Here is a 14,696-nt window from a genome sequence, read left to right as displayed (position 1 = left end):
CGCCCCTTTTCTTTATTTTTACATCTTCTTTGGATTTTCCCCCTTAAGGGCACAGATCACAGCTTTCTTCGCTGGGTACCCCGTACAGCCAAGCTGTGGTTCTGTAAACAAGAGTTGGCTTCATCCCTTTGTCTCCTGCCCAGCTTCCTTTCCGTTAACCTCCGCTTGGTGGAAATCTCTCCTGCCTTAAATTAAAGTGATTCCCCAAACTCTTGTTGACACTGACTTTACATCATCCGTGTTGCCAACTAAGCCAGGTTTTTGTTGGTCTTTTTACTGTGAAGAAGAATCGAGCGAAAGCTGTTGAGAACCAGGGTCCTGGCGATGCCAAGCTTGCTGTGGGCACAGAGCTGGGGTTGTGAGAGATTACAGCTGGCAGTGCAGGCTCCCGCTGTTGGCCTCGAGCTCAGGGAGCACAGCCAACTGAATAGAGGTTTTCTTAGAATTAGGAATATGCTTGGGAGGCAAAGTTGGAATGTCTGCTTCAACATGTAGACGTTAAGTCCCACCACTGTGGGGCTTCCTCCTGTTAAAAGCATTGTATTGTGGTTTGGACGAATGCTTACAGAGCAGATTCTTTTTATAAGCATTTTGTTTCACGACATTGATTACAGTCCCCTCAGCACTCTTTTGCACTTCCTCCCTGGGTCACCGTTGCTATGCACATAGCCTTCTTGCCCCTTTCTGCCTTCAGAACTTTGTTTTTGGGAAAATACTGCCCTTTTGGTCTCCTGTGGTTGATTGCAGTGAGGCTCACATTCCTTACAGGGACTATTGCTCAAAACTTGAGAAGCCTGTGTATTTGGCAAAAGATTGATTGCCAAGAGTGAGCTCAATTGCAGGTCTAAAGGATGACCAAGGGTCATAGTCTTGGGTCTGTCAGACCAGTCTCTGCACTGTTTTGTTCTGTGTTTCTTTTTCTCTCTGTCCAGCGCCTTCTGCTGTGGTCCCAGTCAGAGCAGGAGGAGAGTGGGGCACCATCTAGTTCTTCTGATCTCAGGCTAATGGAAGCTGTCGTCTACCTTTGTGTATTATAAAAATGTTACAAAAGAGTGTTCATAGTTGGCCAGCTTACGAGGTTCACTGCAGTCCAAAGACTTAAGAAAACTCAAATCCGCAAGTAAATGCATAGTTGTAATAAGTACATGTGTGCCTCAAACTATCTAGAAGCATAAGAGAAATAAATGTAGACTTCTGGCCAATAGTTTGTGATAGGCAAACACTACTGACTTGCTAAATGACTAAATTTTTTTAGCTGGTAGGATGATTTGTTGTCTTAAGGCATCAGTGAAGAGGGTGAAGGCCTCCTCTGAGTTTGGCTTAAAGCTCCGGAGTTCTCCACAATGATATTTTGGTGTTTGATTGATTGACAGGATGAGACAGGGGCCTATCTGATTGACAGAGATCCCACCTACTTCGGGCCTATCCTAAACTACCTCCGACATGGGAAACTCATCATTAATAAGGAATTGGCAGAAGAAGGTAAGAACAGTATGTGGATGTGACACTTGGACCTCCAGGTGGAATCTGGAATACATTTTTGAATTTAGATTGTGTTCACGTACATGTGTAGGACAAGTTTCTGAAAGTGAGCAGGAAACCACGCATTGCCTCTTCTTGTCCACGAGCTCCCCGTTTTGTTCTTTCCCATCTGCTTACTGAGAAGGGGGACCCAGCGGCTTAACTATACAGAGAGCCGCAGGGTTCCTTTGGAACCTGCAGGATAACCTTGATCCCTTCCCACGATTACGGAGGGGCTGGCCGAGGAGGTCCAGAGCTTGTGGAAGCACATTGCTGACGTTCAGTTATTTTTATTTTTCATTTCAGTTTGAACTTCCAGCCTTGGGGGGGGGGGAGTAGGAAGCATTGGCCTCATTTCTCTTAAGACTCTGGTCTCATGCTTCCCTGCAAATGTTTGCGCCTGACCTAATTTATTCTCCAGTTCATTGTCAGGTGTACATCGTCACTTCATCTTTTTGCTTTGTAGGGCGTTTAGACGGTAAGTGGGTCTAAGCATCTTTCCAAAAGGCTTGGGGGGTTCTCCCTGAAGTCCTTACATGAAAAACTGGGGCTTGTCTCTAGGTCCACGTGCCCTGAATCAGAGCTGTAGGGGCCATGCTGGCTAGCAAAGTGACTGTAAAAAGGTGTGTTCCAAAGGGTCAAAAACCAGAAGTCTTACCTTTTTTTTGTTTACACTGTGTTTTGGAAAATTTTAAATAGTCTGATGAAAGACCAGAGGAATAATACAGTATATTCTATGTTCCCCACCAGTTACAAACTAACAATCATATTTCTGGAAAAGAGACGTTTTAAGCATCTTTTCTAAAAACGTTCATTTCTTTTTCATTTCACACTTAAAGAAAATGACAAGAATAGTACAAAGAATTTCCTTTATCCAAATTCACTGTTTTTTTTAACTTTTTTGGCCATTTTTGTATTCTTGTTCATTCTCTCGCCCCTCCCCCCTTGGTCTCAGCGATGTTGTTTTTGAGCTATTTGCGGACCGGTTGCAGCTTGCGTGCCCCTTCACCCCTTAATACTTGCGTGTTTCTCAAGAACAAGGATGGACTCTTAGGTAATCACAGTGCTGTTATCAAACTTGGGAAACACGGTATGGATAAATCATGTTACAGTTCATGCTCAATTATTGTCAGACACGTCCCATTTAGTTGTCCTGCTGAAGGCTTTTTAATGATTCTGCGTATTAGCACGGGATTCTTTTAATGGTTGCCTTTGCAATGCTCAGTAATGAATATCCTGTGCTATCAGGTCCACATAAATGTCCGTACCCCCTGCTGGATCTTTTTTGGGCAGAATTTGCACAGTGAGATGTCCTCTGTGATCAGCTGCAGGAACTAAGTGACATATGGGAGCGGGTTCCTGCAGCTCGTGGGCAGGTGCAGGAGGAAGCGGTGGGGGTGAAACGGATGGGCCAGGCGGGCTCTTGGGCTTACCTCACTTGTGGGGGAAAAGGTAATTTTATTTTAACACCAAAGAGAATGGACTTCCTTTTGAAAACGGACACTTGGTAAATGCAGCCATTTTCAAAAGAGCTCTAGGCCCTTGGTGATGTAAGTTAGTGCTTGCTGTCTGGGGAACTCACAGTTCTCTAACTGTAGTCGGGTCCATGTTCTAGGTGTGCTGGAAGAAGCAGAATTTTACAACATTGCGTCTCTGGTGCGACTGGTTAAGGAGCGAATACGGGACAATGAGAACAGAACTTCACAAGTAACGTATTTTGACTTTTTAAAGGGAACAGTGTCTTGTGTGAGTGTGTCCTTACGTCAGGGTGTGACTTCAGAAGGATAATGTGCCGCTTGGTGAGCATCCTGGCCCACCCCTCAGAGCGGGAGGTCTGAGCGGACCACTGTCTACCTGCCATGCATACTGAGCATGCTCAACCAGACACAGCAGATCCAACCCCAAGAACTGTTCAGAATGGGCAAAGGAATCACAGGGAAGGACCCCAGCCCCATGTCCCTGGAGAAGAAGAGAGATTGTCGATGGTTACCACACATCAGTGGGAGGAACTCGGGCATGTTAGGTCCAAACCATGCTGTCCATGATGAGATCAAACACGATCTCACCTCAGCCTTTGGCCACTCTTACACGATGAGTGTTTAACCTGCTCCCCTCACCCCCAGCTTTGTAAGTAAGCTGAGAGTGCTGTCCCCATCACCCCCAGCTCTATAAGTCATCTGAGAGTGAACCTCAGGGAGAGCGTTTAGAAGCTGCTTGTAAATATACAGGGGAAAACGTACAGCTTTTCTTTCTATTATGTAGTTAACAAAATGAAGCCTACACTTCGCCCCAGTTTTAAGCAGGGAAGAGGATAGGGTATATATGTAGCTCATTCCTGGTCCATCGTCATCAGTGTGCCCACGGTGGTTTCTGGGCCCATAGGACTTAAACACTAAAGAAGGTCCTTGCCCTCCAGAAGCTTAAAATCTAACAGAAAAAAAACAGACCCTAGGTTTTATGTACTTAGTCTAAACTTGAGAACTTTCCCACAGAGCTCTTTCTGGGAAATGTCAGATATTTGACCTAATAATACGAGTAGTCCTTTTGTTCTAACTACTTCCCCAGGCTGTAAAAGCTTGCAAGTAGCTGTCCAAAGCATAATTGATGTCTGTCTATTTACTTAGAGAAACTGAGAGACAAGGAGCGTCAGGAATAGGAAGAAGATATACAATGTGTGATTCATTACTTTTGCCCTAAGACCAGAAAAGCTGGGTGGTGCTCAGCTGTCATCATGGAACATTTTGAGCAACAATTCCATAGATGAATGCTGATCAAAAGGGGAGGAAATTCAGAAGAGAATTTCCAATTTTTAAAAAATTCCACAAGTTTTGGAACTATGGAACCCCTGAAACTTTCACCCTGCGGTAATCCCCCTGTAATTTTATTAAAACTGAACAGTCTCTTGACCAGTAAAGAATGCATGCATTAGAAACGGCTCATAAAACGTAAAACTAGCAAAAAAAAAACGGTCAAAATAGCAACTTGAGAGATGAGATCAGAACCTTAGGAGTCACTGAACGTCTAGTAATTGAAGAGAAAGACTCAGAAAAAAGGTGAAAAGAGTGGCACAAGATCATGCATGTAGAAAGAGCTGAATTGGTGTGTGTTTTGTGGTGTATGTTACAAATAACAGCTAAGTAGACAAATGACTGAGTTATGCTAAGCACGGGCAGAGCCGTTCTGCACCAGGACCGTCTGTCTGCCTTGAGCATACCTCACCATCTATCCTGTGACAGGTTGGCAGCTACTCTCCTGAGGTCTCATCCAGAGCAGGGTGGAAGTGGAATTTTCTTCCGTTAAGAAGCAAGCTGTAGATTGTGTTTTTTTTTCAAAAAAGAACAAAGTGTCTTACTCTCTTGTGTTGGGCTCACGTAAGGCACCATTTTCAGCCTCTAAGGGGAATTCTCACTAAATAACGACCCTTCCTATGTTTTAAAAAAATGAATTTTTAAAAATGTTTTTCTCTCTCTAGCAGTTCACAAAGGTGGAAAACAGGACTTACTTAATTTTCATTCTCTTCCACTTAGCCAGCAGTGTTCAGAGGTGCCTTTGTGGTTGGTCTGCATATTATCACATGAAATGAGATCTGGTGCTAGAGGCCCGTCTTCCCATCTTATACGACATCCTTCATGTCGTATATTTGGTGGCTTAGACATGTGGAAATCTCGCTTTACCTCCTGCTTTCTACATTCCAAAATAACCTAGTATGATTTGGACAGTTCCATGAATTGTTTGATTTGAAATAGGTCAAATCGTAGTACCTGAACATTCTCTCTCTTTCTTGTTTCTTTTTTTGCCATTAGTAGCCGATTCCTAGAAAGCATTGTGAGATATCTTTCTGATGGCAGCAATTAAGTTAATTAGTCCTGCAGATTTTGAAGGCCAGCCTCTAGACTCAGTTGGAAGCCTTTTTTTGTTCTAAGAATGTCAAGACCCTTTTGATGTTAATTGAGCTTCCCATCTGTCCCTTTTGTTTAGTGAAACTGAGAAATGGATTTGATGGTGTTCAAAGGCACTCGCCCTTGTCACGGCCCACTTATGCCTCTGAGATGAAGCTGTCTGTGGATTTCTGTGGCTGTCCCTTCAAACGTGTCACCACCTTTGTGACAGTTCCTTATGGCAGAGCCCAAGACCTTTGCTTCAGACTCTCCTTATCTCTCTGACTAGCTGCCACCATTCTCACTACTCTGCTGCTTCTGATCCTGTTTTTATTCTCTCTGGGGAATTAATCTTGATGTATTTGACAGCTCCGGATTTTACTTTGAAAGCAAAGAGAAAGGGATAGCGGAGATATCTTCAATCTGGGACTTTGACAGCTGTGACCAGTATCATCGTTTTTTTTTGATGGTTTAATATTCCATGATATAAAATAGCTGGTTGTTTCCAAAATGTGTGGTTCCAGCTAGTTGGAATCTTTTGGGCATCTGTCCTGTGTTCTGTGTGCGCTTAGTGGTTTGGTTAACGATGCAGGACTGTGTTTAAGGAGAAAGCCTAGAAGAGGAAATGCAGTATTACCAGGCACACCTGGGTCAGGCCCCAGCCCTCTCTCCGATGCACTTGCTGACTGAGAAGCTTCAGGAGCCCCTAACTCTGTAAGGGGCGGGTCTTCATGTGTCAGGTGGGGGCCTGAGAAGACCGAGTGTTCTGGATTATTTCCCACATAGCTGAAACTCACTCATCCTTTTGAAAAAGTACACAGTCTAAGCTGGTTTTTGTTGTTGATGGGGTTCCCCCCACCCCCGGCAAAAAAGTGTTCACGGGTTTCAGTTAAGTCAAGGCATGCTTCGATTTAAGGATTTGACATTGTCTTTAAAAATGACCTCCTCCATTTCTTAAGCTCCACTTCTCTCTAAGCTTGCTAGCTTTGTTTGCTCTGGGTAGATTTTTTAAATGTCCTTTGTTGTTAGAATGTGCACAGCCAGACGCGGCAGGTTTCAGCGGGCACAGTTAAATGATGAAGATGGCATTCTTCAGGTTGGGCCCTGACTCTCCTTTTCTGAGCTGTTTGCTCAGCTGTTAGCAACAGTTCACTGCACCTGATGCTTCCTAGCCCATCTCTGAGTGACTGTTGGCAGTTTAACCCCCTACAGGTGGTTCTTCAAAGAGCACAGTGCTCAAGGCAAGCATTGTTTATTGATCCAGTTAAACTATTTGGTTTAAAGATGACGTCATGCTTAAAGTTGATCTCACAGCACTAGTTTCAGGGCTTCGTCCAGCCTAATTTTTATCATTTTTACGGGAACGTTCATACATTCTTTTTTTTAAATATAATTTTTTATGTGTACCAATCGGATCTGACTGGTACAGAAGAAGATTGCCCCTCCTTCTCCAGCAGAGCATCTGATGGATTCGAACCGCACACCCCTGGGATTGCAGTGCAGCTTCTTGCCACTACGCTGCCGGAGCTCTGTTCGTACATTCTTCACATCAGTTTTAACATGGCTGGCCGTCTCTGCGTGACTGAGGGCCTCATTGCGGCCTTTGCTGCTGGTGTCCTCCAGTCTGTTGTCCGTCCATGCCCGCCTCCCTACCCCCAGAGCCAGCAGTGGACCCGACACAGGGGTCCAGGTACCGTAGTGCACGTGCCTCATGTGCGCAAACATCTGCGGGTGAGAGTGCCGCCCGGCAGCCACTGCTCACCCCATCTCGTGGGGGATCCCTGACCCCCGACGTGGTCACAGGGGCTCCCAGAGGCTGAAGTTTAGGACCTTTAAGGCCACAGCTGTGTTGGGAGCTCGCCTTGGGAATCCAGTTCCAGCTTATGTTCTGGAGAGAGGAGTTGGTCAGCAAATGACGTCTATAAAAGGGATATCTTTATTTAACACTCAGAAAAACTTCTGTAGTCGGGCAGCATTAGGAGAGAGTGAAAACAGCCTGAGACTTTGAACGATCTGGACGTTGTTCCTGTAAGAAGGTATCAGGAGGAGTTCTGGTGATGCAGTGGTTATGGCACTTAGCTGCTAACCTTAAGGTTCTCTGTTCAAACCCACCAGCCACTGCACAGGCTTTGCTCTGTCCTGCAGGGAATTGACAGTAATGGGTTTGGTTTTAACATCACAGTGAATAAACCAGAACACAGTCCATTATCAACATACCTGTGTCAGGTAGCAGTGAGGGATTTCACGGTCTGCTTAGGGCGGTGGATGAGTCCGAAGTTCTGTCAGCGTGGTGGTTCACATAATTCATCCATCTAAAGTTCGGTGTGTTTTTATACATGGTTCTCCTTTTTATACGTGGGGCCCCTTTTTCCTTAATCAGCTTTTTGTACGAAATTACAGTGCAGCTTGGAAAGGGCGGGTGGTGGCTAGAAAGGGGGACGCATTCCCAGCGGCCTCTTCTTCCGTGCGGCCTCTCGATGAGCCTCACGGAGCCAGCTGCAGGCTCAGTCCTTGCCGTGGCTCTTGACAGCCTGTCTCCGGTTGTCCTAGGGCCCCGTGAAGCACGTGTACAGAGTCCTGCAGTGCCAAGAGGAGGAACTCACACAGATGGTCTCCACTATGTCTGATGGTTGGAAATTTGAACAGGTAGGTCTCTTAAATTGCCGTCACCTCTCTGTCTCCGCCTTGGAGCCCACACCTCCTCAAACAGCCACCCTCCGTAACCAGCCGAGAACCCCAAGAGGTCAGTAGGGCCAGTGCACCCATTTAAAAACACAGAGGAGAGCTGCACTGCGTGAACGAGGAGAGCCAGGCTGCGTGAATGATGTGCTACATGGCTTATGAGGCGTGCATGGTGGGTTGGGAGATGAGAACAGTGCAGAGCCCCCCAAGTTCATATCCAAAGTCTTCAACTGAGTTGTGTCCATGGAGAGCTGCCGCTTATTAGGCTGGAGCGGGGCCACCTGGAGGGATCCTCTGGTGAGTGTGGGGCAGGCCCCGTTGATGCCCCCTGGAACACCTAGGGAAGATGAGGCCCCAGCACCCCTTCCCGTCTCATTGTGTGTCAGTGTGATTGGGGCCAAAGTAAGAGGAGCCACGGGTGGCAGGGCTGGTCCTTTAGTTTCCGTGTTAGCGCGGCTGAGGAGGAATTGCGGATCTGGGTTTTGCTGTTTGCTGTCAGTAGGTGGCAGAATTGTTCATCACTTCGGATGGTCGCAGACCGGGCAGGAACGGTCAAGCTCATCTTCCCTGACTCATGCATGGTGTTAGGTAGAGTTTGAAAGGTCACTGGGATTGCAACAATAAACTTGGCTTCTAAGGTACAAGTCCCTGCCTGTGATAACAGGGTCGGAAAGGCTAAATATAAACCTGCTGCTCAGCTGCCCTTTGACCTCCCTTCCCCAACAGAGCCCGGCCCTGTGCACATGAGCTAAGTCCTCTTCTACGAGTGGGGGTTGCAAACTGTTGTCAGCAGTTCAGCATTCTCCGCTCTCAAGTGCTTTCCCAGACATCAAGTCTCGAGCAAAGGATGTTGTTTTGTCTTTTAAAGGATGTTATTTTAAAACTCGGTTTTGTGAGTGAATGACCGCTTTTATGTTACCATCATCCTACTAATGCCCCGTGAGAGAATGAAGTAGGCTGCCGTTGACCCCCTTCTGTGGGTGAGGAAGTTGAGGGGCGCAGCCTAGCCACGCAAGCACATCACTCCGGTGACCTCACCAGATGACTTCACCCTTAGCCTCCGCCTCTCCCTCTCTGTGTGTATTTCCATTTAGAGTCGGATCTTAAATTCAGGTTTCCAGAAGGGTCAGGAGTAGCAGCAGACTAGAGCCTGGAGGAGCTGTGCAGTGCACGCCTCTGTGCCTTCCAGATCCTTCCTCACGCCAGTCTCCTTTCTAGGACTTGTGCTTAGGATGAGCCGGCTCCATGTAGGTGTTTTGGCTGAAGCAAGTGCCCCTTTTCATTCACAGAAACACTCCGTTTCACCCCAGTGCCTGAGAAAGGAAATGTCATGTTGCCAAAATGGCCTAACCCTCGGGCTCGGCTGCTTCTGCATGTGCAGGTCCAGCTCAGAGTCAGAACACTGAATTCGGCTGCTGAATTGTATTCAGGACACTAAGATGAGAACACCAAGATGAGAGATTGTTCAAGTCTCACAGAGTACTTTTTTGTAACATTCTTTGCTCAAGGCTGTACATCAGGAGAAATGGCCACCTTTGGGGTTACATCAGAACCTTAGCCGAGGGGTGGGAGCGGCAGAGCGCATGGGCGGCTGCTTGGGGACAACCTCACTGGCCAAACCCTCCTGCACTGCTGACATAAAGTTAGGACCTGAGACCTTGCTTGCCTGGAACCCAACTGGTGCAGGGACTAAGAGAATCTTCTTGCTAACCAAAAGCTTGCCAGTTCAAACCCACCAGCCACTCCTCCCAAGAAAGATGAGGCCATGTGCTTCTGTGCAAGTTCAGAGACCCAGTGGGACAGTTCAGTTCTGTCCTTCAGGGTCACTGGGAGTCAGAATCAACGCGATGGCAGTGGGTGGGTTTTGAGAAGTAAAAGAACAAGGTTCCTTGTGTCCAGAGGAGAGTGTGGCTGACGTGCTGCAGTGTGTTAGTCACCATATCCTGTGTCCTCAGCTCATCAGCATTGGATCTTCCTATAACTATGGGAACGAGGATCAGGCAGAGTTCCTGTGTGTTGTCTCCCGGGAGCTCAATAATTCCACCAACGGCATCGTCATAGAGCCTAGTGAGAAGGCAAAGGTAAGACAGCGTCTCCGCATGGTGTCCGCCCCCAGCTCCTGGCCCTCAGTCTTGGCCTGAGCTGATTGCACCTCATGGGCTTTGGGCTCTTGGATTTCTCATCAGGGTGTCCCCTGCAGTGACGTTTGCATTTAGAAAATGTGAGCCTTTGCAGGGTGGGCTCTCCACAACCTCTGTCAGACCAACAGAAAAGAAACCTTGTCACCATTCAAGGGAAGAATTCTGAACTCAAGTTTGAAAGTCTTTGAAACTTATTTGGCAGAAAAAAGGTGTTGTCACTGTTTTTAAATTTTCTAAATGTTAAAATTGGCATTTAGAAAATCTGAATCAAATATTTCCCACTCAGGAATTTGAACAAGTTTGTTTTATCAGGTTGAATTGCACCCCTGCTCTTCTCATTTTGGCCCCCTGCCTCCAGGTCCTATTGCGCTTGAAGCTGTGGCCCCCTGTTCTCAGGTCAGGCTGAGTTTTGTCAGTCCAAAGAAAACCCCTTCTGCTGCAGGCTGAAGCCTTTGAGCAGCAAGGCTGCTGAGTCTGGGGCTTGTTTTGGAGTGGAAAGCGGCACTAACCATGTCCCTATCTGGCAGATAAATCTTGTTATCATCGAGCCTGTCACTGGCCACACCTCACGCGGTCCTAGGCTGTGTCCCAGCGTCACTGGTCACTGGCCACACCTCGCGGCTCTGGGCTGTGCCCCAGGCCTGTTGCTAGCCACACTCCCTTACCCCTTGCCCTAGGCTGTGCCCAGTCTGTCACTGGCCACCCCTCATGCGCCCTAGGCTGTGCCCGTAGAAGGACTCCTTGTTCCTTTGTGACTTTTGCCCTCTCTTCAGTGATGGCAAAGATTTGTGCACCATTCCTTTCTTCTTCGTCCGTGGTGCCCGGGAAGTGTGTGTGCATCCCTGCTTCCACACGCACTCCCACTGCTCGCTGAAGAAGCGGAAGCCTTGCTCTTTAGTCCTCAGCACGGGGAGACTCCAGCCAGCAGCTAACTGGTGAAGAGTTTTCCCCAGCCGATACTTCGGACGTGGCCGAGGCTCCACTTCCTCCTCGCTTCCTGAGAGCATTGGGTTTATTTCTGGCCTCACTGTCCCCCCATCAATGTGCAGAGCACCCTGAGCCTGGAAAGGTCCAGAGTCTCAGGCCTCTCCCTGTCTCCACTTTCAGATTCTTCAGGAGAGAGGATCTCGAATGTGAAGGAAGACTTGGCAGCGCCGTCAAGAGCACAGTCCAGAGTGTGTCTGCGCGGTCCCTGCTCCTGTACAGTACCGAGCTCCCGCGAGCGACTGAGCCTGGCCCCGGGAGACCCCCAGCCCACCTGCAGGAATCCAGAGCCCATGCGGCCCCTGGCTACAGAGCACCTTCTCAGAAACCTGCTTTTGTCTTCTTAGCCAGTGTTCTAACCGACCTACCACCGCAGTTGGAGCCTTCATGGGGCTCTGGGGGTCAGGGAGGAGAGGGGCCAGCTCCTTCTCAGTGGCCTGGACTGCAGAGAAGCCGGAGCACGTGAAGGAGGGCTTGTCCCTGAGCTGTGCCATGTCACCGTGTGTGCCAAGTGGACTCTGCAGCTGCGCTGTGCTCTCTGCTCCTTTGCTGCCTCAAGGAAGCAGATGCTGACGGTTCCAGTAGCGCCTTGTGAGTGAGCTGCTCCGAGGACGCCTTGATCCTCTGTGTCAAGCAGCCACATGGAGGAGGGGCTGCTCTTCTCCCCCTCATTCTGCAGCGTGGCTGGGGGCCTTGACTGCTCCCTGTCAGCTTTGCCGTGTTTGTCTCTAGCAGCCGGGACCCTGCAGAGAGTTTGCCTTCTTCCCCGAGAAGAGGGTCAGGCCGGGCTCCGTCCTGCCCCAACTTGGCGCTGGAGAAATGGGAGCTGTAGTTCTGTAGAAGCGCTTCTGTGGCCTTTTCTCCCCTGTTCTCTCAGTGTTCCTTCCCTGTCCTCCTAAACTAGACCAAGGGTGGAGGAACTTTGTAGCCCCTCTTGTGACCTGAGGAGGGGAAGGATTTTTCTTTGAAAGTTGCCAAATGTGTTCTGTTGTATCCACAGTGTTATTTCTGTGATTTTTTTCCCTTGGAAATGCCTCGACTGAACACGAGAAAGTTGTGTCTCCTGGCTTCTTGGCTCGGCACACCTGGTCCCTGGTGATGTCAGAGACTCCTGCCACCCCGTCAGTGTGTGTGCCGGCTGTGCGGTCCAGGGGACACTGCCCTTTCCTGCGGGTGCCGTAGTGTCAGGGACCAAGTCATAAGCTTTCCTCATGCTGTGGCCACAGAGCTTGTACCTGACTTATTTTTCGGATTTCTGAGTCTCAGTGAGCAGTTGCAGAATACAGATGAGCCTGGGAATTCTTTTTCCCCGGATAACAGTAATTTGGCAAGTTGTGTAGAGAGTGTGGCTCTGGGAAGGCTGCATCTGTAAGAGGCCACAGCACACCGTCAGAGCTGGCTGTGTGTGTACAGCCCGCCTTCCTGCTAGCTGGGCCTCTGGGGGCGACCTGGGAAACGACTGAAGATGACTGTGTTCAATGTCTTTTTTTTTTAATATACTGAGTTTTATTGAATTATGAGCACTTCGTACAATACTAAGACTCTATTTCCAATTTCAAAGCTAGTCTTTCTCCTTTTGGGGAAAAGGAGCCATGTCTATTCCCTGTATAAACATATAATATGTATTATTACCATTTTCTTCAGAGAAGCAGGCAATCTTTTTCTGAGACTGCATAGTGGTAGCTATTTTCTTACATCAGGCTGGAAACAGAAAGAGTTCTGGGAGCAAAAGTGAATGTCACCACATTCTCGCTCAGTCCCGAGACTGATGAAAAGAATGTAAGCGCACACGGAGGTCTGTCAGATATCTGCTGTCAGCCCATGGAGTTGTTCAATTGCTCGGGCATTTATTTTTTCATGTTATTAAATAGCATCCAAGAATCCTCACTCTTCCTACTGCAGTATAATGGCCTTGATCGGGATTCCATAGTGAATCACAGTGGCAGACAGGTGCACTCGCTCAGCAGTGGCGGAATCTCCTGCTGTGTTAAAGACATGAAACTGTAACAGTCAGAGTACCAGGTGGGAGCTTCGTGCACTCAAGGCTGTGGTCCGTGTACTGAAATCTCTTTAGCTTTAGGGTTAGGATGGCTCAGTTCCTTAACTCTCATCTTTAAGCATTGAACAATTGGTGTGGTGTTTTCAAATCTCAAGAGATGTCTAAAACTTCTTCCACTTTCCTGCTTATCAGAAGACTTGATATCTGTAGAGTTAAACATCCAAAATATCAAAGGCCCAGACTTGTTGACCATCAGTACCCAAAGCCTGGGCTCCCGGATGCAGTCACAGCCACAAGGGCCCAGCAGGAAAGCCACAGGGTGACATGCAGCCGTGGACGCCCGTGTGCTGGGGCCGACGCAGCAGGAGCCTGGTCCTGAGGCAGCTGGTGGCCTGTTCACTGTCTTTTTACACTTTTGACCAGACCAAACCCACATGTAACTCTTCTTTAGCCTTTTCATGACCAGACTCCTTTGTGTTTGTTAGATCTTGGTGATAAAGGGTTGTTTCTCTGATGGAATGCATGGTGAGTCACTGAGTATTAACATTGTGTTAGGTCAGATGCGTTTCCACATACTACCTGGGACACCTGTGTCCCACTGACTGAGTCTGGAGGTACACTTAGTGGGATGAGGCATGAGAAAAAGTGTTTTCTTAGCACATTTATATTATGTAAAACTTTTGGAAATGTGGGGTGTCACATAAAGGTCCCACAGTGGCTGCACAGAACGGCTGTCTGAGTCTCCTTCCTCCTGCGTCCGCAGTCCCCATGCCACCCCTTTCAGCCTGACAGGAGCACGTGTCACGTGGCACACCCCCCAACTCCCAGCCGCCTCTTCACCCAAAAGGACCTTTGAGGTCCCCGCACAGAACAGACTGCCTGCTGGAAGCAAGGCTGGAGAAAATCCGCCCCCGTGGTTACGGGCCACATGCTGAAACCGCTTACAAAGCCAAGAAGTCAAGCTGAAGAAGGAAATCCGGCAGTCAGTCAGTGCCGCCATCCAGAACACCTGGTTGTCCACCCCTAGTGGAAGTGGCCCCACCGCCACCTTCATGGCTCCTGTCCTGCAACCCCTCTGAGGCAGGGACTTGGGAGGAGTGTCTGCTGTGTCTTGACACCCGTGCTGTCCTCTGGGTTGAACTTCGGATTCTTGAGCTGCCCGTTTACTGCTGACACACACGTCCTTTCCATTGAAATGCTTCCCTTCCTTCGCCACCAGGCTCGCACTGTGCGGGCCGCATGGTCCCCTTCTATTTGTGCTTTTCATCAGGAGGCAGGAAGCACAACAGTTGTCGAAGGCAGTGACCATGTGAGAAGGGTTACTGCCTGTCGCAGCCCAAGGGCAGCACTCCCCGAGGGAGCCAGGGAAGCTGGAGTTTCTTTTTCTGGACTAGATACCCAGCTGGCTGGCAAAGCCAGCTCACGAGTCAGGCAGAACCAGGCCTCATACCTGCACTTAACCGACTTGGTTGGCGAACAGCTCATGATGGC

At 48.5% G+C, this 14,696-nt stretch overlaps 1 protein-coding gene across 1 annotated transcript in view; it reads left to right on the top strand.

Moving 5' to 3' along the window:
• KCTD2 (potassium channel tetramerization domain containing 2) overlaps nucleotides 1–11,359 on the top strand; it is a 13,485-nt gene extending 2,126 nt beyond the window's left edge. The window contains exons 4-8 of the mRNA XM_006886379.1: nucleotides 1,374–1,482; nucleotides 3,137–3,228; nucleotides 7,950–8,045; nucleotides 10,037–10,162; nucleotides 11,330–11,359. Coding sequence (XP_006886441.1) covers nucleotides 1,374–1,482; nucleotides 3,137–3,228; nucleotides 7,950–8,045; nucleotides 10,037–10,162; nucleotides 11,330–11,359 — 453 coding nt within the window. The remainder of the gene's footprint in view (nucleotides 1–1,373; nucleotides 1,483–3,136; nucleotides 3,229–7,949; nucleotides 8,046–10,036; nucleotides 10,163–11,329) is intronic.
• Nucleotides 11,360–14,696: the final 3,337 nt, after the last annotated feature.

This window comes from Elephantulus edwardii, unplaced genomic scaffold (assembly GCF_000299155.1).
Source record: "Elephantulus edwardii isolate Elephantulus edwardi_28Jun2011 unplaced genomic scaffold, EleEdw1.0 scaffold00048, whole genome shotgun sequence".
NCBI classification, from domain to species: Eukaryota; Metazoa; Chordata; class Mammalia; order Macroscelidea; family Macroscelididae; genus Elephantulus; species Elephantulus edwardii.
The sequence above is the reverse complement of the archived record's forward strand: the minus strand, read 5'-3'. Positions and strand labels throughout refer to the sequence as shown.